The 19,896-nt window shown below is 37.7% G+C and overlaps 1 protein-coding gene across 2 annotated transcripts; it reads right to left on the reverse strand.

Moving 5' to 3' along the window:
• Positions 1–18,127, reverse strand: kcnip1b (Kv channel interacting protein 1 b). 2 transcript variants are annotated; one of them, XM_072375519.1, is made up of 9 exons: positions 17,956–18,127; positions 17,426–17,560; positions 3,917–4,041; positions 3,731–3,800; positions 3,569–3,639; positions 3,377–3,484; positions 3,182–3,286; positions 2,911–2,973; positions 1–1,444 (listed from the first exon to the last, which is right to left on the reverse strand). In XM_072375519.1, the coding sequence occupies exons 2-9, from the start codon at positions 17,511–17,513 to the stop codon at positions 1,397–1,399; spliced, it is 678 nt and encodes a 225-aa protein (XP_072231620.1). In that variant the 5' UTR covers positions 17,514–17,560; positions 17,956–18,127; the 3' UTR covers positions 1–1,396. The 2 variants fall into 2 exon arrangements, with proteins under 2 accessions (XP_072231620.1, XP_072231621.1); XM_072375520.1 differs by lacking the exons at positions 17,426–17,560; positions 17,956–18,127 and adding an exon at positions 7,965–8,357.
• Positions 18,128–19,896: the final 1,769 nt, after the last annotated feature.

Genomic DNA, 19,896 nt, shown 5'->3' on the forward strand with positions numbered 1-19,896 from the left:
TAAATATTCTTTAGTCTATAGTATGTAACAACTCTATTTCAAATCAAGATACTGGAAATCTGAGGCTGTGATGTCACAGAAATACCACCAGCAAAGAGCTGCTCCACCAACTGCAAAAAGAACAATGATTAATATTTCAGTGCTTCAGCTGCTTTATCTTGGTGAATTCTGTAAAATGTTGGGGCTTTTAAACACACCCTGACTCTGAGAAAACCACAGGCAGGAAACTGCAGAAAATACCCTGTTCTGTCTGTACTTTGTACACAAGTGGGACATCGCTGTCCTAGTTTGGATGGGAGAGGTAGTGCCAAATGTTCATTAATACCGACAGGAGCTGCCCCTGGTGTCATCATAGTATCACATTTCAAAGCTGACATTCAGTGGTATTTCACTTGAAGACATTTGAAAAGTTTCTCATGACAGGATTTCAATAAAATGGCCCAGTTGCAACCATCAAACTGTTTCTGGCAAAATGACAATAACAGGTTTAACATGGTGGTTTCACTGTCAACATCTCGATTACCTGTCACCACTGCAAATAGAGACATAGTTTCACTTCATAATGAAATTAAAATTTTATGCACATTTTCCCATTTTTTTGTATGTTTTAGACAACAAATATACTTGACAACAAGAAACCTGTGAGCATATAAAATAATAAAAGCTAAGCTTCAGCATAAACAAACAAATAGAAAAAAAAAAAACAACAGACAGACAAATTCACCATATGAGACCCATGTAATGTACAACTTTAAAATCATTTGACGTTCTACTATAAGTATTAAACAGCCCAACAACAAGCACAGGACAGACTTTACAGGCAGCTGCCAAGGCAACACACAAGTTCAGGAGGTCACTGCATCAGTACAACCAGCACATGACATTTAAAATGTGTCAACCTGGAGATGCAGGAGACAATAAATACAGTTATCCTTATGGCCGAATTCCCATTACAAAGCTCTTTCAAAGACATGCGATTATAATTCAACCCAAAAGAATAGAAAGAAAAAACAAGAAACATGGCATAAAAGTAAATACTTCAGCCCTCTCAACACATGGCTCTTTAAAGGTCAGGCATAGCCTTGTAATATCGGAGCATCTTTATCTTTAAAAGGCCAGTCCTTGTGATAGGGCTGAAAGCAATGCGTCAGTGTCCAAGCCTGTCACATCAGTCACTTTATATTTGGTGCATGGCAAAACTTGGCAAGAAGGCTAAAAGCACTCCACTCAAGTCCCTTCATTCGCATCATCGCAGGAGATTCTGATTGTATCAAAATCTCAGCTGGATAGAGGGGGAAGAGGAGGAGAATAGATTGGAGGTATTGCACATATGCACAACATACACACTCACACCCAGCTCTATCTTTTCCCATGTCTTTGTCTCCTTCAGTTTCCACTACATCACGTTTTCAAACAGCTGCATGGATCTCATCATAGTTTCATCCTGGAGAAAGAGATGGAGAGTAATGACAACAGAATGATGCATTTAACAATCAGCTATGCAATATGTCAGTTTTCTCGAATGGATAGGCTTTGTCTGTTGTAACAGCTGCCTGAATATAGCTGTTTTGTTGAGTAGATACTCTAATGAGGTGAACCGTACAGTTTGTTCTATATTTTTGTTTAAATATGACCTAGGACATCATCAGATTTACACAAAAATCCTATTAGCAGATAAAGAGAACCTAATTAAATAAGTAAATTAATAATGATAAAAAATATTTATACTCTATATATACCTGTTGTTTTATTCATTGAGGAAAATTATCCTATTTACTCTGCAGCAAAAGTAGCCTTTGCTTTTGATATTTGATGTGACCTCCTTGTGCAGCTACAACTGCAGCTAACGGTTTGTAGAAACGTTTGGTTTCTTTCTGCACATTAGCTTGGAGGAAACTTTCTTCATTCTTCTGTAGAAAAAACTACAGCTCTGCAATCATGGTTTGCTTCCACACATGGACTGTTCTTTATGGGCATGACTGTGAGTTGCTCATTCAAAAAAAATAGAATAAAATAAATAAAAGAAGAGACAAGAAAAAGTAACATTTGTTATTCCTTAGTAAAAAAAGCCTTCAGTGCCAAGGGTTGTTGTTTCGCTGAATTATCTGATCTCTCCTGAGATTCAGTTTATCCAGACATTTATTAATAGAATTATTTTGTATAACTTGTAACTTGTCATTTAATCAGATAGCCCAGACACAGCAACATTGCGAGAGTAGCTTTTATTTGCTAATAAGTTCACTTGTTCATCTATGTAACCTCATGGACTCCTTGATCTGGCAGTGATCTGGAGACATTGTTGCTAAACATCCTCCAAACTCTGTCTGACTGTGAATTGGTGGAGTCCAAACTCTTTAAAGATGGTTTTAAAATAATTTTCCATCTAAAAAGTGTCAACAACTCTTTCTCTGTGATCCTTGCAAATCTCTTTTATTTGGGCAAAATATAATTCCAAAAACAATGTTGTAAAGCCTGGACTTTGACCACACACTCACAGTGTCATTCCACTTAAAATACCTGCCTCCTGGTTTGATTTATAAGGATCCTAGTTCACCCCTTATACACCTTTTACACTCTTACGTGTACAAGTGGTCTAATTTGACCCTAACATTCGGTACCAATACAGAAGGTTTATGTTCTTTGTCACTCACAGTGATTTATGTATAATTTCTCAATGAATAAGCAACCTAATACTGTTTTAGTGACTGTTTTAGTACAGTTGAAAATATGATGATGTTTGAAGTGAAAGTGAAATATCAAACATTCCAGAGGGCTCACAAACTTTAAAGCACCACTTTTTCGTCCAAACATTTAATTAGTACAGTGTATATATGTATAGGTAAAAACAGAAAAAAAGTGGATGGGTTTCTTGTTGTCACTTTTATACAACACAGATAGGAAAATGCATACCTCTTGACAGGCTATAATAAACTCCTCCAGGGTCACCACTCCGTCTTTATTCTTATCCATTTTCTGTGGAATAATTACCAGTGAATATTGTTATTCATTGTCAGGTTGTAAAGAACTCTGTTTGCAGAAGCTTTAGAAAGCTATATACCATAAACTAAGCAAAAACTAAGTCCTGTGGACTGCAAGGAGCGAGATTATTATTGATATAAAACTGCATAAACCTTATAAATAAAGTATTTATATTTGTTAATCTTATGTGATAGAAATTAACCTGAAAAAAGGCATCCACATGTTGCTGTGGGACATCACCCTTTAATGCAGGGTAGGTATACTTGCCCATCATGTCATAAATGGCCCTCACAATGTCTGTCATTTCCTGCATGAACATAAAATTCACTCAGTGCTGAGACAAAGAGTTGAGATAACACATAAAAACACTTTTCAAACTGTGACAGCACAGTCTCACCTCTCTGTTTATGTATCCATCTCTGTTGATATCATAAAGATGAAATGTCCACTCCAGCTTTTCCCTTAGCGTGCCTCTAAGCAGAGTAGACAACCCCATCACAAAGTCCTGTCAACAGGCACAGCATTAACTCAGCAAACAATGTGCAAGAGAGTAAATACATTAGTCGTATTTTTAGACAATTAATTTTACCTTAAACTTAATGGAGCCATTGTTTGTAGTGTCAAATGCATTGAAAAGATAATGTGCATACATGCTTGCATCTGCAACGGCAACAAATTTAGGATGTAAGATCACTTGTTCACAATAAGCTTCAAAGAGCAGTGAAAGAGGGTGGAAAATGGTGCTCTTTACCTCCATGTGGGAAGAACTGTGCATAAATGTGTTTAAATGTCTCCTCGTTTACAACTCCACTGGGACATTCCTGAGGGAAAAACATGATTAATTGATGTTCCTCTATATCCTGTTTGCTTTTATAGAGTTGTGCTGTCATGTGTTGTGCCAAAGTAAACTGGTAAAAGAATCCAAGCGTGTGGTTACATTTTTAAAACCACGATAGAGGATCTGCAGCTCCTGTTTGGTGAAGTTGGTCTGGGATTCCAGTTGCTCAAGACCTTCCGGCCTGTGGCACACCATTGTCATCTCAAGCTCATCATCTGCTTTATCTAAAGGGGAGAAAAAGTCAGAGAATGACACATGTTACAGTAAAGATTTCTGCAAAGCTTGTTTGACATAGGCTCTTCTCAGTTTTTAGGAAGATGAACCATGAAAAGGAAAAAGGCAACTCAGCGAAGCTTGAGAATGTGAAGTCGGCAGGAAACATTAAAGATCTGATTAAACAGCAGAAAAGAGTATTCACTGAGGTGAAGTGAATCAGAAGAAAAATAAGGCAAGGATGAGGATAAAGAGAAAAAGAGGGATTTGAAAAGAACTATGTGCACTTGACAAATTGATTGCCCCTCAGATGTTAAGGTCTTTTATTAATGGCAACATAGAGCTCAGTATCAGGTGCTGTTGAGATGGATGGTGGTTAATGATGTGAGGAGATGCCTCCGCTGTGGGCAAGTGTTTGTCACTGTCACAGTCTCCAGATACAGGTCAATGCTAACAGCAAAACATCCGTTTGTGGACACAATCTACTCACCAATGAGTTCACAAACATGAGCAAACATCCACTGGCAGACACAGACCGTCAGGGAAGATGGTGTAGAAATAAATTCTGAAGCTTTATTATGTTTGGCAGAAAGCCTTATTTACAACCGAGGGCAGACAAAGGAATAGAAATTCTTTTTGTGGACTATTACAACATGAAAAAGTGCAAATACTGTAAACCCTCTCCAATTCGAATATCATTTGATGAATGAATCTGTGTGAGTACTACCAACAAACATTGCTGTGCATGAATCAGTGTTAACATTCTTCTTGGTTTTTGGATGGTGGGAATCATTAATGTGAGGCCGATTTGTCTGACGATTAATTTTCAACACTGAAACTCTTACTTTTATCACAATTTGATATCTTCTTTTACATTAAACATCCTGTAGTTCAATGTCCAAAAGCTTAAACTGCAACAATAATTTCAAACAGTAAACTTAAATTAATCCGTGCAAGAAAAATTGCTTCTCATCATCAATCATCCTTATTTGGATCCTGATGTTGTGAACTTTTTTTTACTAAGATCTAACATTGTCATGGCAATAGAGTTGTGTCTCATCTGAAAATTAATGCTTACTTATTACAGTTTCACTCAATCTTCCCTCCACCTACCCCTGTGCTCTCGTTGCCATCCCACGGCCTCTTGTTGTCATGGAGATAGACAGCCATGATAAATGTGTGCAGTGGTGGGTATACTGGATATACTGATTAAAAAAAAGAGGAAGGCATATATATATATATACAATTTGTATATTTGTCTGAATTCAATTAGACTCTCATGTCGCACAACAACACAACAAAAAAGGTGTTATTCCACCTTTATGCTTTCTGTCAGGGTGCTTTGGTTTCCTGCATATGCAACAGATGAAATGAAATGAGGGTGAAAAAAGAAAACAGGTCGAAGTGTTGATTAGAGGGGGTTGCAGCAAGGAGGATTGGAAAGAGAAGGAGCAGAGGCAAGAGGGAGAATAACACATGGCAAAGCACGGGAGCATAGTGGCTTTTAAAAGCTTAGAAAAAAGAGAGATGCACTGAATTAGAAAAATTAAGCTACCGTGTCCAGAAGGTTGATGAGCAAGGGGGCATTTAAAACGCTAACTGGCAATAACAATCTTATCAGATAACAAATAATTAGTTCACAAAACTATACTTATAAAATGCAGGCAAGAAAATGCTGTAGAAATTTTACCAATATTTTCAGTATTGACATATGCAAGGAACAGCTGCTCAGTACATAAACCTTTACTATCACCTACTTAGTAGGAAGTGTTACATGACATGATTGAGATAATTAGAAGTGGGTATCAGCTCTGTCATGCTGTCAGTGGCAACCGCTGCGGGGAGGGGGGGGGTTAAAACATCCTGCATGCTTTGGTTTTGGCATTATCTATCATCTTTGATTCCCTCTACTTTACACTCAGGTGAAGATTTGTTTGATGAGTTATATTTTCAATATTTATATATTGTAAAGTTGGTGATGGGCAATGATTGTGCCTTCAGAGGTGCTGGTTGAAAGAACCAGAAAATCTGTATTCCCCAGTTTTTCACTTTTTGTACTGTGAGCTTAGCCATTTCTTTTGCTATCAACAGCATCATATTTTCAAGATAAGAATGTTGTAGCGATCACTTCATTTGAGTCACACATTTGACTCATAAGGTTTTTCCAGGATCACAGCAACTGTGGTAATTATGGTTTGGCAGCCTATTAGCTGAGGACAGGAGACAGCTGGACAAAACGGCACACACTCTCACGCAGCTAAGCTAAGTTACAAAAATAGGTCTTCAGATCTTTAAATGACTCCTCATCCAGATCAACCTTCTTAATTTCTTTCCCTTTCACAACTGACTAAGACATATTAAGATCGTATATTCGGGTTCCAGAGCAGCACACATTTGAAACTTGGAAGGTTTAATTTAGCTGTACGGTGGTACAATTGGAGCACTTTATCTGGGTGTGTTTGATGGTTCACCTTCAGCTGCTCGTGCTTTATCTATTTATCTTACCCTATGTGTTAGGTTTTATTTTACACAATTGTTTAATGCTTTTATGATTATTGATTGGATGCCTAAATATTTAATACCCATTTAATATGTTAAGTGCTTTAAAGGAGTGTTCTACTGGTTGTGCTTTATTTCCGAGTGAGCTCACAATCATTTCAGTCAGTAATGCGGACTTGGCAAATGCATTGAATTTTATTCCAAATTTATTTGGCTATTTTTCCTTATATTCATGTCTGTAGTTATGTCAATTTCTTCAGTTTATGCAGGGACTGTCATCTGTGTAATATTGTTATATTCAAACTTGTGCTGTGATTTCTGGCAAACCATATACCACAGATGTATCCACCGTACAGATGAATGTAGAGTGTCTGTGTTGGTGACTACTGACACAAACAGCAGTCTGTATCCTGGTTCTTATTCTGTTCTAATTCTTATCTCTCCTCCTGGGGATGGAGTCTTATCTGTCTAGGCTTATCTCTTACAATTCTGCACAGCTGGCACCATAACACACTTTTCAATGGACAATTTCAATGCTGATAAAAAAAAAAAACAACAAGGTGACCTGTTCAGTTCAAAGGCTCTTGAAATTTGTGATTTTATCTCTTCCATGTAAAAAAATACAAGGCATTACCCTTTTCCTGTGAGATCTTCCATTTACGTCACATGATAATTGCTTTCTCTCTTTTTTAATCTCCATTTTATGTTCCTAGAAATTCATTGTTCACCCTGATGGAGTATATGTTCACATTCTTTTTTTATGCCACTACAACCCAGTCTCCATGACAACTGGCTTCTCAAGCATAAGGCCAGGGAGAGGTATGATATGTGAGCTGCGTGTTAATTCACACGCTCTTGGCCGAACCCTCCTTTGCTGCATGTTTCTCTATCACTCGCTCACATACTCAGTCACACATTTGACTGGCACACATAACACACACATAATCATAGAGTCAGAGGCTGTGACTTTCAAGGACATCCTGGAGTCCTGTAGTTTCTCTATCATTACCACATTATGTGTCATAGCTCACAACTCTGAATCTTAGTAGAGACTTGCATCGCTTGAGCCCTCACAGTTCTGCTGCCACTTCTTCGGTTGAATATGCATGGATCTAAAATTGAAAATGAGTTTTCACTGATCTTTTCTCCTCCCAACTTAAATAGAATCAATGGTCACATAATTTATATATGCCATGTGCTTACATATATCTAACATTTAGTTTGCATTTTAGCTTGTCATTTTTTGTTGTTGTTAACTAACTTCTTTAACATCGCTCACAGTAAATCCCTCTGTGAAAATATGAAGAAAAACAACACATTGCCAAACATATTATGATTAAAATTGACATATATCTATAGACATATGTCTATAGATATATATATCCTGCTGCTTTTTTATCCTCTGTCCATGTCTATCTGACCAATGTTGACGTACCTCTCGATGGTCTCCTCTGTTTTGTTTGCATGGTCAAAGTGCCCACCACTGCACCCATGTTGTCACCGTGGAAACCAGCCTGGTCAAACAACCCACAGAGTAACGGTCCACTGCTTGAATCACGGTTTTGTCAGCTTGCTGTTCTGTCTTTATCTTTCTCCACAGCTCAGTTTCATTTAAGGGCTTTTGCCCCTCTTGTGTCTTCTCACTGGGTTTTAGATCTATCACCGGGGGATGGCTCTCTTCTTTGATCGGACTCTCTTGAATTTCTGCCCCCCCCCCTCACCAAACACACACACTGAAGCCGCTCCTGCCTTTCTGCGCCACTCCCTCTTTTTCCGTGCTTCACTCTTCTCATCTGTCAGCCTTTCCTCCTCTTTTAAACTCCCTGCCTCCTCATGCCCTTGTGTTACTGTAGAGCGATGCAGAAAAAAAGAGAGGTGAAAACGTGAGAGAGGTGGCAGGTGACGATGATTTTCTTAAAGCTGACTCAGTTGCTTTTTTTTCCCTCTTTGAACCATCTATTCCTATTTTGTTATCTTAATCATTAGCTCAACCACAAGGTTAATGACCACTCAGATTTAATACCAGTTGAAATTGGCACTCTATTCCCTGAAGCGCAGTGTTACCCATAATGAGCATGTAGATATGCCAGCTGTGAAGGCTGCATTGTATGCATGTGCTCATATTTCACCACAGTTGTATGGGTAGACATTTCTCTTTCAGCAGTAAGACATTAAGCTAATTATTTATATATATATATTCAAAGTTTGTAAAATATGTAAATTCAAAATTCTGAGCATAAGAAATTCAGGGTTACTGGATGCTTAGTATCACAGTATCATTCATTTCCCTCCATGTACTCTGTTAGACCTGCTTTACTCTGTTCAGGGGAGGCTGGAGCTTCTCCCAGCAGCCATAATTCAAACTGTAATCCTGGGAGAGACACTTCACATAGTGTATGTGAAGTGCATGTTAAGGCATGTGAGTGGAACACAGGAAATGTGAAGGCCTACTATATTCCACTCGCTGTAGACCGGAAATGTAAAGCTCCTTTAATTTTGTGTTTAACTGTGTGTGTGAAGGCTTCTAAAAACCTTTTACATTGGGAAAAATGAATGCCTACTGTTTAGTCAACACTGTTTAGCCTGTAAGTTGCACTTTTACCTCTCTATCGTGAGTTGTGCAGTTAAAAAAAAAAAGAGCAAAAGAACACGTGAAAGAAATGAAGTGGCACTAAGAATTAGCTTAAAAGCTTAAACTCTGTATTTATCCATAAGATGTCCGTTTTTTCATCACTCTCAGTGTATTTTTACCATATGTTTTGCCCACATTGTATAAAAATCCAAAAGTGTTCAAATTAAGGAGTGCATGATTTTGTTCGTGGTTTGTTGACACCAATACAGTGATCTCCTGTGGAGCTGAGGTTAGAACATGACCACCACTACTAAATTAATTAATTGGAAACAATACATTTTTCTGAAGTCTGGTGTTCTATATTTCATCTATAGTACTTTTCCTCCAGGATGTCCAACTTCATGAAGGGATTCCTCTGAATCTTTCAAATCAAATATTTATCAAGCTTCCAAGAAAATAGACAGTGAGCATGACTGAACATTGTAAGTGATATCGTGGCTGTTTGAACAATACTTTGCTCCCCTCCTCCGGTTGCAAACACAATTAAGCCCACAAATGCAACAAACATGTGCAGATGGGAATTATGTACTCAGATTTCTTTAAGTGATCTAAACTTATCCCCTTGACAGATATTTGCCATCTGGATGTGTCTTTTTCACCATATCCCACTGCACAGTGACAAGCAGCAATGACACCGCACTTCAGTCTGGGTTCAAAATCTCTGATCCTTCCTTGAAATCACAAGCTCCACAAGCAGCCCACCATTACCAGCAGAGAAGACACATACCAAAAAATATATATCTGCAGAAAAAATGTATACAAGTATTTATTCTAATGTCACATGATGATTTATGATGTGATATTCATTATATTCGTTGGTGAATCAGTTTTCTTCCTTAAAATGCCAGACCTGATGAGGTGGCTCTTCAGTCTGGTTATGCAATCTCTACTTTCCTTTACGCTTACTATCCCTCGTACACTCTCCTTATCAGGAGCCATTGTGCTTTAAAGTGGCACTGGAGAATTTGGTTAATTCTTTGCTCATTGGTTCCCCCTACAGTTGTGGGATGTAACACCACCGTCATGAAAACAAAGCTCCTGTGCGAGCCCGGCAAATGTACAGTCATACACATGACTGGTTTTGACATGTTAAAGAGGCCACAAAGATGCCTTCAAAAGCCCACAAAAATGTCAAGCGACCTTAAAGCAATATCAAGGAAGGAAGTCATGAACTGTAGTATCTCAGCCCACTGACACTCTAGGGTTTAAGGTTCATAAACTTCACTTGTGTTGCTTTCAGTGTTTTTTGCCATTCATAGAAAAGAAGGGAGAAAGTTTTGAACATGCAATGTTTTTCTTTTTCACATTGTTTACATGTATCTTTAAAACAGATGGACATATGAATAATGCATTAATTTGGATGCAATTTTAGAGTGATTCAACTGAAGATGAAAGGTATCACAGACATTCTTTTTTCGCAAAAGCCATTTCTTAATGTTAAGAAAAGGCTTAACCAAGTCTAGACAAAAAAAAAAATAATAATAAGATGAAAGTTGTTGTTCAGCTTAAAGCTATTTGCTTGATAACCTATAGAAATATGTAAGAAAATGGTTTGAATGTCCTAGTGGTCTTTGCTGGCAAACTTATCACAAAAGTGACTTTTCTCACTCTGCAATCTCTCTTAAACCAATCAGCAAGTCCGTTGACACAGACACAGTTAACACAGGTAAATGCTGTTGACAAGTGTTCAGTCTAAACTTGATAAACCATTTTACCATTAAACTCTCCCCTTAATTATAAACAAGGACATTTCTCCACCTGAATGAGTAAATTCAGAAAACATTCAAAACATTCAACATAGGGAGATCAACGTACATGTAGAGTGATGTTGTAGTGTTACTTATTGACCACCAGGTGACAGCAAAGTGCAACAATTCCTAATCGATCAGCAACTCGTGTCACTACTGCAGGCACATTTGCTTTTTGATTAAACACACAATGAAAGAGAATCTACACACCATACAAAGCATAATATTATGTCCGCAGTACTTAGGAGCTGTACTGTTCTAATGTAGTTTATACTACACATAACACAACCACTGTGCTGAGCATGCAACAAACACTTATACCTATAACCAAATATATTCAATATGTGAATGACAAGTACTAAACAATGTCACTGGCTGGGATTAAGGTGGTTATTGGAACACACACATAGAGAGAGGAGGCAGGAGCTAAAAATAAAAATAAATCTAGGAGAGGGTGGTTACATAAAAGTATGTAGTGATGTGATGTAAAAAATGTAAAAAAAAGGGACTTGCACTGTCAGCTCCAATCCACTGCTTTAACAGCCACAAGAAAGGAGAGAGAAAGGAGAAAAAGGAGTTTTGGGGGAGGAGATCACAAAGGCAGAGTAATGTACTGTAACACTGCAGTGATTTTGGTCGGCCTAGATGTGATAACTGATGGCCATGTGCCATAGATTTGAATCTGTCTGCAGTGTGGGATGTGAGGACTCTTGTTGAAAGGTTGTGCACTTAAAGGGCACATGTGACTGTGCGGTAGCACGAGGCCAAATGAGTATTAATACTAATATCATTATTAAGTCAAATAAAACTGGTTGGCAGGTAACAACACTGCTGTTATGATGTTTTACCAAGACTCCTGGCATCACAAAGCTATGGAGAAGTAGCTCTGGCATCAGTTTTCAGAATGGCAGGTAACTGAGGTGAAACTCTGCATTAGAATCTAACCCAAGGAATCACTACACTAAAACTAAACATAAACAGTGAGTAGATAAAAAAAGTGATAGATTTTTAACACAAAACATGGAACCTTTTAAAAATTTATGTACACCCATATCAACAAAATAATTAGCCCTTGAGTATGATGGCATGTTTAGCCTCAGTGCTCTGAGGGCTTCAGTGAAACCACAAATACATGTCCACTAACCATCTCTACCTCTGAGGAAACATGACTTTAAACTACTACAGTTTGAGGGGATGACAGTACACTGTTTCTTACACTGGAAGGAGTTGTTCTCAGTCTCTTGTTCATAATTGTTGAATAGCCTTTGCTGTTGACATATGATATAGCTTGTGTGGATGTGCTCTCTGTGTGTATCTCAGAGACTTCAGGGCTTTGTCACAATGGCAGTATTTGATGTCCTGGGTTATAACACGTGGCACATGGATGACCAGGAGAAAATAAGTTTAGTGAATATGAATAAAGTAATAGAACTTTTCTAATGCTATTTCAATGGCCACGGAAATAAGATTTTTTTGGAGATAGTCAATGGTGATCAACACGTATGAATGGAGAGAGAGTGCAGTGGTTCCAGAGCCTCAAAACCAAATCAAATGCAATTTGATGTCCGCCACCAATACTTCTTCCGTGTCCAAGAAAAGTCTTCAGACGCTCCATTTCCTAAAGCTGGACAAAAGGTAGACACCTACTGTATGGTAGTATTATATTCCAGGCTTCACTCTGGAGAACAGGAAACTTGAACTGCCTACTCAGTAACTGCTTATTTATTCACTGACACACACAGTAGGTATATGTGTTTTTATTGCTGCAGTCTGACTGCGGCACATCACTTTCATGCTCTTTATAACATATTTTCTATTTGTGGAGCTGATGAAGCTGATTGCCCAGCTCTTACTTTATGATCTTACAAAGTCACTTGTATCTACTTTCATTATTCTGTGCATTGTGGGCTATCTATGAGTTGAACTGGACAACAGACTGGACTGGCAATGAACACTGAGACAATGAACACTGAGGTGGACTATTAGAAGCGACAAAGTAGATTCTACATCTTGAAGAAGTTTATATCCTTCAACATCTCCAGTAAGATATTACATATGTTCTATCAGTCTGTGGTGGAGAGTGTAGTTGTTACCGGGGCAGCAGTATCAGAGCAGGTGACTCAAAGCAACTGGCAAAGAAAGCTGACTCTGTGCTGTAGACTTGTCTGAAGTCCCTGGAGCAGATAATGCACTGAAGAATGCTGCACAAATTGATAAAGATAATGGACCACACTGCACACACTGCACACAATATACTGACTGAATAATGGCATGTCATCCGACGGAGGCTTCTTCAGTACTTACTGCAAGAACTACCAGTACAATAGATCACTCCTTTCTACAACGATAACCCTTATATAACCCAGGATATATATATATATATATATATATATATACACTGGGTTATGTTTATATGTTGTTCATGATTATCTAGTCTTTTATTCATAAGACAACATTATTGACATCATAACTTAATCTTGTCTCTAACACAAACAGTAAAGAGAGCTTTCTGGCTAATTAAATGATGAAAATAACTTTTATCCAGATGTTTAGAAAAGTCTTTGATTCATACACACACACAGTACTTTCAGAATAGTAGGTGAGCTTTTACTGGCATTAAATTTTAGTAAAACGGATATTGAGCTTGTGAATCAAATACAAAGACAAAAAAATATTGTGCAGAATTAACATGAATGTTAGGTATTCATTATGTAGTATATCAATGCTGAGTAAGATGTTCTCTGAAATTATTAAAAAACAATTCTGCAGATCATGTCATAGCCAAGGTATACATTGTATAGGCCTGGTGTTCCATCATGAGTGAATTTCAAACTCTTTGAAAATGGAAAAATGCACTTATCCATTCTACTTTATATTCAGAATCAGGGGTCTAATTTAACCAGATTAAGCTACTCTCAGGCTGTTCCACTGTCTTTACAGCCCAGTGGTTCCATTCTGACTCCATCAAGTCCTGTCCTACCTCAAATCCCCCTCCACAATTATCAGCCACATACATTATGCATCTCCAGGTTAATTCAGGATATTTGAGCACTTTCTTTTGGTTGTTCTTCAGCTTTTTTCTTTTTAATTTTCTTGATTAAAAACACTTAGCAGGAAAACGTAGTTCTAAATATGTTCTGTTTTAAGGAGAAGCTAATTTTTCCTGTCATTGTCTCAGAAAAGACTATATAGAGGCATCCCTTATAACGCTGAAAGTATTTGCATATATATAATAACCAAACCATTCTTACAAGTAATAAGTACAGCATACCACTAGGGAGCTATGAATAACAGCATGTGTCATGTCAGCTTCAGACCTGAGGCATATCATCACCCTTAGTTCCCCAACTCTGCTGCTCTCAGTGTGCAATGGTTAAAGGTCTGAAGATGAATATGAATGTAGCTAAACTTGTGAAAAGTGCATTTTTAAAGGTGAACAGTTGAGTTTACAGTTCATATATAAAACAGTGTATACGTAAAAGCAGGGTAATTTGCATAACTTTCCAATGTGCATGGGTATGGAAATGTTCTCATCTTCTTTCATGCATATAATATTATGTGCTTCTCCTCTGCTGTAATCTGCAGAGCTGACACTGCATGAGAAGAAGCCCTTATCACATTTTTACTTACATCTGAATGTCAACCAGCTGAACTTTGGATGTGTTCAGCTGGCTGACATTCAGATGTATTTATTAATCTACTGTATATTTTCACTGAAATAAGAAGTAACATATAGAATCTTATTCGACTCTTTTCTTTATGGACACAAAATAAAATATTAAAAAAGGGAGAACATGATGCTGTCTGCTCTCACACCCAAACTTTGGTCACTTCAAATTGTGTAGAGAGATCAGCTCACTTTACATTTAGCATCTTAACATTTTTACATTTCATTGTTTGGCACAACAAGAGGGAGTTTTAGCATTTCATTTCTGCCTGTAAAGCTTGGGGATGTTCACTTGTTATTCCGGTAATATGGCATAATTAAGTATTTGAAACACACATACAGTCCATATTATCACGTAATAGACAAATAATGTGCTTTAAACCAAAGGTTTTGAAAACTCCCACTGTGGGATAAATCCATGGCTTCCTTTCACACAATGTATATCTTAGTAATGTGACTACAGAGTCTTAATTAACTCAGTGACATTTAATTATAAAACTAAATGAAGACACGGCCTCTGTGCAGCTCAGTACAGAGATATCTTATCCTTATGTCAAAATTGGCCAGACGCAGGTGACAATCAGCAAAGCACAAAAGAGCATTTGGGCAAAGGCAACATGAGCACAATATCAAGATACTTGATGTTTCATGTAAGTTATGCTCTGTTTCATCAGCTACTTGTTCTTTTGAGAAAAAGAGATCAGGGTTACAGACACGTGTTAACAAAGACCCCCCCCCCAAAAAAAAAAAAGATAAAAAAACAGATCATCCTAAAACTGTTTAGCTCTCATGCAGGAATCCCATTACATTTCATTGGATTACTTTGTCAAAGCAGTTGTGATTAGCTCCTCAATGCAAATGCTTTGGAATTTAATCAACTGTTAGACCTAACATGGAGCTGCATGGTTTGACCTAGATTGTCAACCCATGCAACCATGAGTAGGCTGTATTACTTCCAAAATAGCACAGTAGCTAAGTCACCAGTATAAAACACAACCTCATTCTCACTTTATCTTTTTTTTTTAACTCAGATTTATCTTTAAATGATATTAGCAATACATGTGCAAAAATGTATTACTGCAGAAAAACATTGCAGCTAACAAAGCAGATTTTGAGTTTTGTCATTTCATTATCATTCTGTGTGATTGCTTGATCAAGTTTTCTTCTTTGCTCTGTAAGAAATTAATCTCTGGTAGTGCTCAAAAATAATTTTGAGTTATATAGTAATAGAATCGAAATGTTTCAAGATGGTCATAACAAACTAAAATGAACTTGAAATTTTCTGGTCCACACTGAATCATTCAGTGAAGCATTTTCTGCACCTGTATACGAAGATATGAATCTAAATGCACATCACACCACACATTTTCTCAGCGCGAGAGCAGAGTTATTTGTTCTGCTTGTCAAGATCAACTCTCAGCTACACTCTGACTTGGTGGCTCAGCATATTTTTCTACTGCTGAGGTGGAAAGCAACTTAGGGATGAGAGAGGACGCGAAAAGGAAGAAAATCAGAGTATTTAAAGCACCTCACAAGAGTCGCCTGAGGAGGGTGTATGGATGATGCTTACATGACTCACAGTTCAGTTATTGAAGGTGTGCACAGATCAAGCAAAAAGACTGAATGAGATCAAATCTATTACCTAAACCTACAACAACCTTAGCTACAGATTTCTGTTGGCCTCACAAGCATTTATGCTCGTTTATATTATAGAGCATATCACTTTTGGGGGGTGTTAGAATTCGTGCTGGTGATAGGTAAAATGTACCAATAATTTGAATTGTTAGCAGGATCTGCTCATGTCAAGTCCCTGCACTAACTTCATGGAGGGATAACTTGACAGGCCATATGACGTGTGTGTATCTGTTTGTGTGTATAATCTGACAGACTAATGCTCAAAATGACACAAAAAACAACTGATACACCTATTTCATGATGAATACACAGAATACACATTTTGTATAGGTTCGTTGCTTTAATGATGATACAGGGGGATTTTTTCAAACAAGCTTGTTTTTTTTTAAATTTAGTATTCATTCCTTTTATATATATTTTTCTTTCCCTGGATTTGATTGCAGGAGCTGTGTCACTTTCAATATGAGTTAGGCTTTGAATAGATTTTAATTCTTCATATTTTGAAATACAGTTGGTTCCTGAAACATGCAACTCCAGATTAAAGATTGTGGCACACTGTTGCTACATGCACGTTCTGTTGCTTGTAAATGGCGGTAATTCTCTTTTCCACTGTCTTTGTTCTGAGCAGAGATTAGCATGGTTTGCCCATGAGAAATCTTTTCTGATTCTCTAAACTGAGATTATGCTGACTTCTGCAGATAAGACACTAACAACTCATAAGTATCTCATATGACCCACTTAAGTTAAAAACAGCTAAACAAAAAGCGCCGAAATACACCTTTAAGACACAAATCCTCAAGCTTTATCCGTCTCAAATCCACAAGTTCCCTCAAACATTGCACCACTCAAAGCCCATCCAAATTTACACAAAACAAATTCTGTTTTGAAAAGTTTTCTCTTGTGTTATATTCGTACACAACAGGACTTTCTTCAAAAATACTTTTTCTTGCAATAATTTGCTCAAGTATACAAAGATAGGACAGATGGCTCTTATGGAATAGACGACTCAGAAACTTATGTGGGACTCTTCACCCCGACCATGTGGCCGCATCAGATATATCAGAAATCCAAATTTCATGAAAGCATCAGTGGATCATAACATGACAAATCTGAACATTGCACACAAGCTTACCTGTTAGACCACATAATATTATATCAAATCTACATTAAAAAGTAATGAAATGGGGTAATGCATCGGTAAAAAGCCACAGTACCTTTTGTGAGGGTTCCTGAGACCAGTCTCTGCAGGGACTGGATTAGCTTGAGCACACCCTGCTGGCAACGACTGGTACAGCCAGCCATCCTGGGGTAGAGACAGGGGCAGACGGGGCAGGTTTCCTCTTATATATCTTAAAAGGAGAGAAATTGTTTGACTGTAACATCATCAGGTCCTTGGAGCAGGGTTTTTGTGGAGAGTTACAGAAATAATATGTTTCCGTCAGAGCAAAGACTTTGTTGTAGAAAATGAAAAGAAAACGTTTTATTTGACTCACACTTACAATACTCTTTCATGCAGCTACACCTGAGTACCTCTTCACTTCCTGAGGTACATTTCACTCTCATTCAAAAATTCTAGAATCATATGAGAAACTTTCAGAACAACAAAGCTGCATTTCACAAACCAAAATGCAAAGGAGACTAAATATTTATATTTAACTCCGAAAGTAGAATGTGAAGAGCCTTGTTCCACTGGAAGTTCTGTTCATCCAAGAACCAGTATGAAATCTTCATCAGCTTTTCTCACCTTCTCTGCCGATTTGTCTGATCGATCTTTCCTTGTTTCCCTCTTTGCCTTTCTTATGTCTTGGAATCTTTTCTCCCGTGCAGAAGATATTTCTGTGTGAGGATTTCCTTTGAACTGCAGTGGCAGCCCTGCGGCTGTGGTCTGTGGAGGAGCTCTGCTCCGGTGCTTTCAGCAGATCAGTACTGCAGAGAGCGCCAGCAGCCACCACTGTTCCCGCCCTTCTTCCTCTATGCTCCCTCCTTCTATCTTATATTCACACTTCCTTACTCTCAGTCTGGCTGATGCTCTTTATTCTACCTTCTTCAAGTGCACACACACAGATACATAATACAGAAACAGTTTGATAAAAATAAGTTTGGTGGGCTACAGGGTTAGACTGAAAGCTCAAAGATTGAGGAGCATAAAGTGCTGACTACCTCACATCCGTCCTCTCCAAAAAATATCCCATTTTCTCTATGAAATACACATTTAACAATTAAACATTATTAACTCACATTATCAAAACTAATCAACTCTCAAGAGGTTCTACCAACTTCATGAATCATCAATAAATTATTTTAAATAATTCATTTTAAGTCGTTGCTGAAGCAAAACCTCACAAGGTACCAAAGTAACGCATAGTACTGCAATGCATCTCACCATTAACACAGCCGTCTACTCTGTGTCAAAGTCACTCTGAAACGGGTTATGTGAGGCTGCAATTTTCTTGTGGAGACTGAGCTGTTTGTTTCTCACTCCAGTGAACTGGGGGAAATGCTCAGAGAGAGCATGACGCAGTGCTACCTCTGTCCATTTCCTCTCCCCGTCACCTTGTCTATATTTAATGTTCATAGATTATATTTATCTTCTCACAGCCCACATAGTCGCATTTTGAAAGTCTAAATCTAAAATGATTCTGTCCTAAATGTCAGACAGTAAAAAAAGGAAAGAAAGAAAGTAAAAAAGAAAACAACAGCAGGTAAGGCATAGCTTCCTTAACTTAAGGTGGTTGCTTGCAGAATCTTGCTTAGATCCCAGAAGAGGAGTACTTTACTTGAAGAGTGAGGTGGTAAAAATAGAAGCACAAATACTGTCAGAAGAAGAATGTTAGAAGAATGTGCAGACTTTAGTAATTAGAATAATGGTTTTTTGATACTTTTCAACATCATCATTCTCACTTATCATACAGTTTGTGTTTCTATTGTGAAGGTCATAAAATTCAGTTCAAGGGAAAATACAAAAGACTGTCAGGGATAGAGCCGCAAGACTTCTGGTATCAATTAAAATGGTGTAATAGACAGAAAATTAATTCATTATTATATTATCAATTCATTTCAATTTTTGGAAGCTTCTTTTTTGACCTGCCCAAAACTTGTATTTTTAATGGACAGATCTGATCACCTAAACCTCGGCAAACAAGTGCTAAATCTCTAGTTTGACTGTCATGTGTAATTTCTTCTTCACACCCTCCTGTAGCCAAATGTGGGGTTGTTTGCCTAATAAACACAGATTTTTTGGGTAGTTAATGCTATGAGATTGTTCTAAATAAAATGATGTCCAGGAAAACCAATTAAACCATTTAACCACTGCTGTGTAGTTCTTTTGAAACGACACTCACCATGTGCTTTTTGGTACTTCTCAACAACTAGAAAACTAGCTGAAATGAAAACAGTCTCACCCACAGCCATTTACTGTGTGGGAGTATTTTAAACTGAGACTAAAAAATGTGTTGCTCTGTAAATGCTGTAAATTGGAAGGGTCATATCACACCATTACAACTGCAGCACTACAAGCCCATGAAGTGACAGCATCCCCGTGGAAGAAAGGCTGCAGCAAAAAGCAAAACAACACTTTACGGTGTTTACTTTTTAGCCCCAAACAAAAGTTAATATTTTGGGTTATTCTATATTTTCTGTTTGTCTATAACAGAGTCCAAGCAGTCCAATCAGTCGATTCCAAATC

This window comes from Leuresthes tenuis, unplaced genomic scaffold (assembly GCF_036924035.1).
Source record: "Leuresthes tenuis unplaced genomic scaffold, fLeuTen1.0.hap1 SCAF_21, whole genome shotgun sequence".
NCBI classification, from domain to species: domain Eukaryota; kingdom Metazoa; phylum Chordata; class Actinopteri; order Atheriniformes; family Atherinopsidae; genus Leuresthes; species Leuresthes tenuis.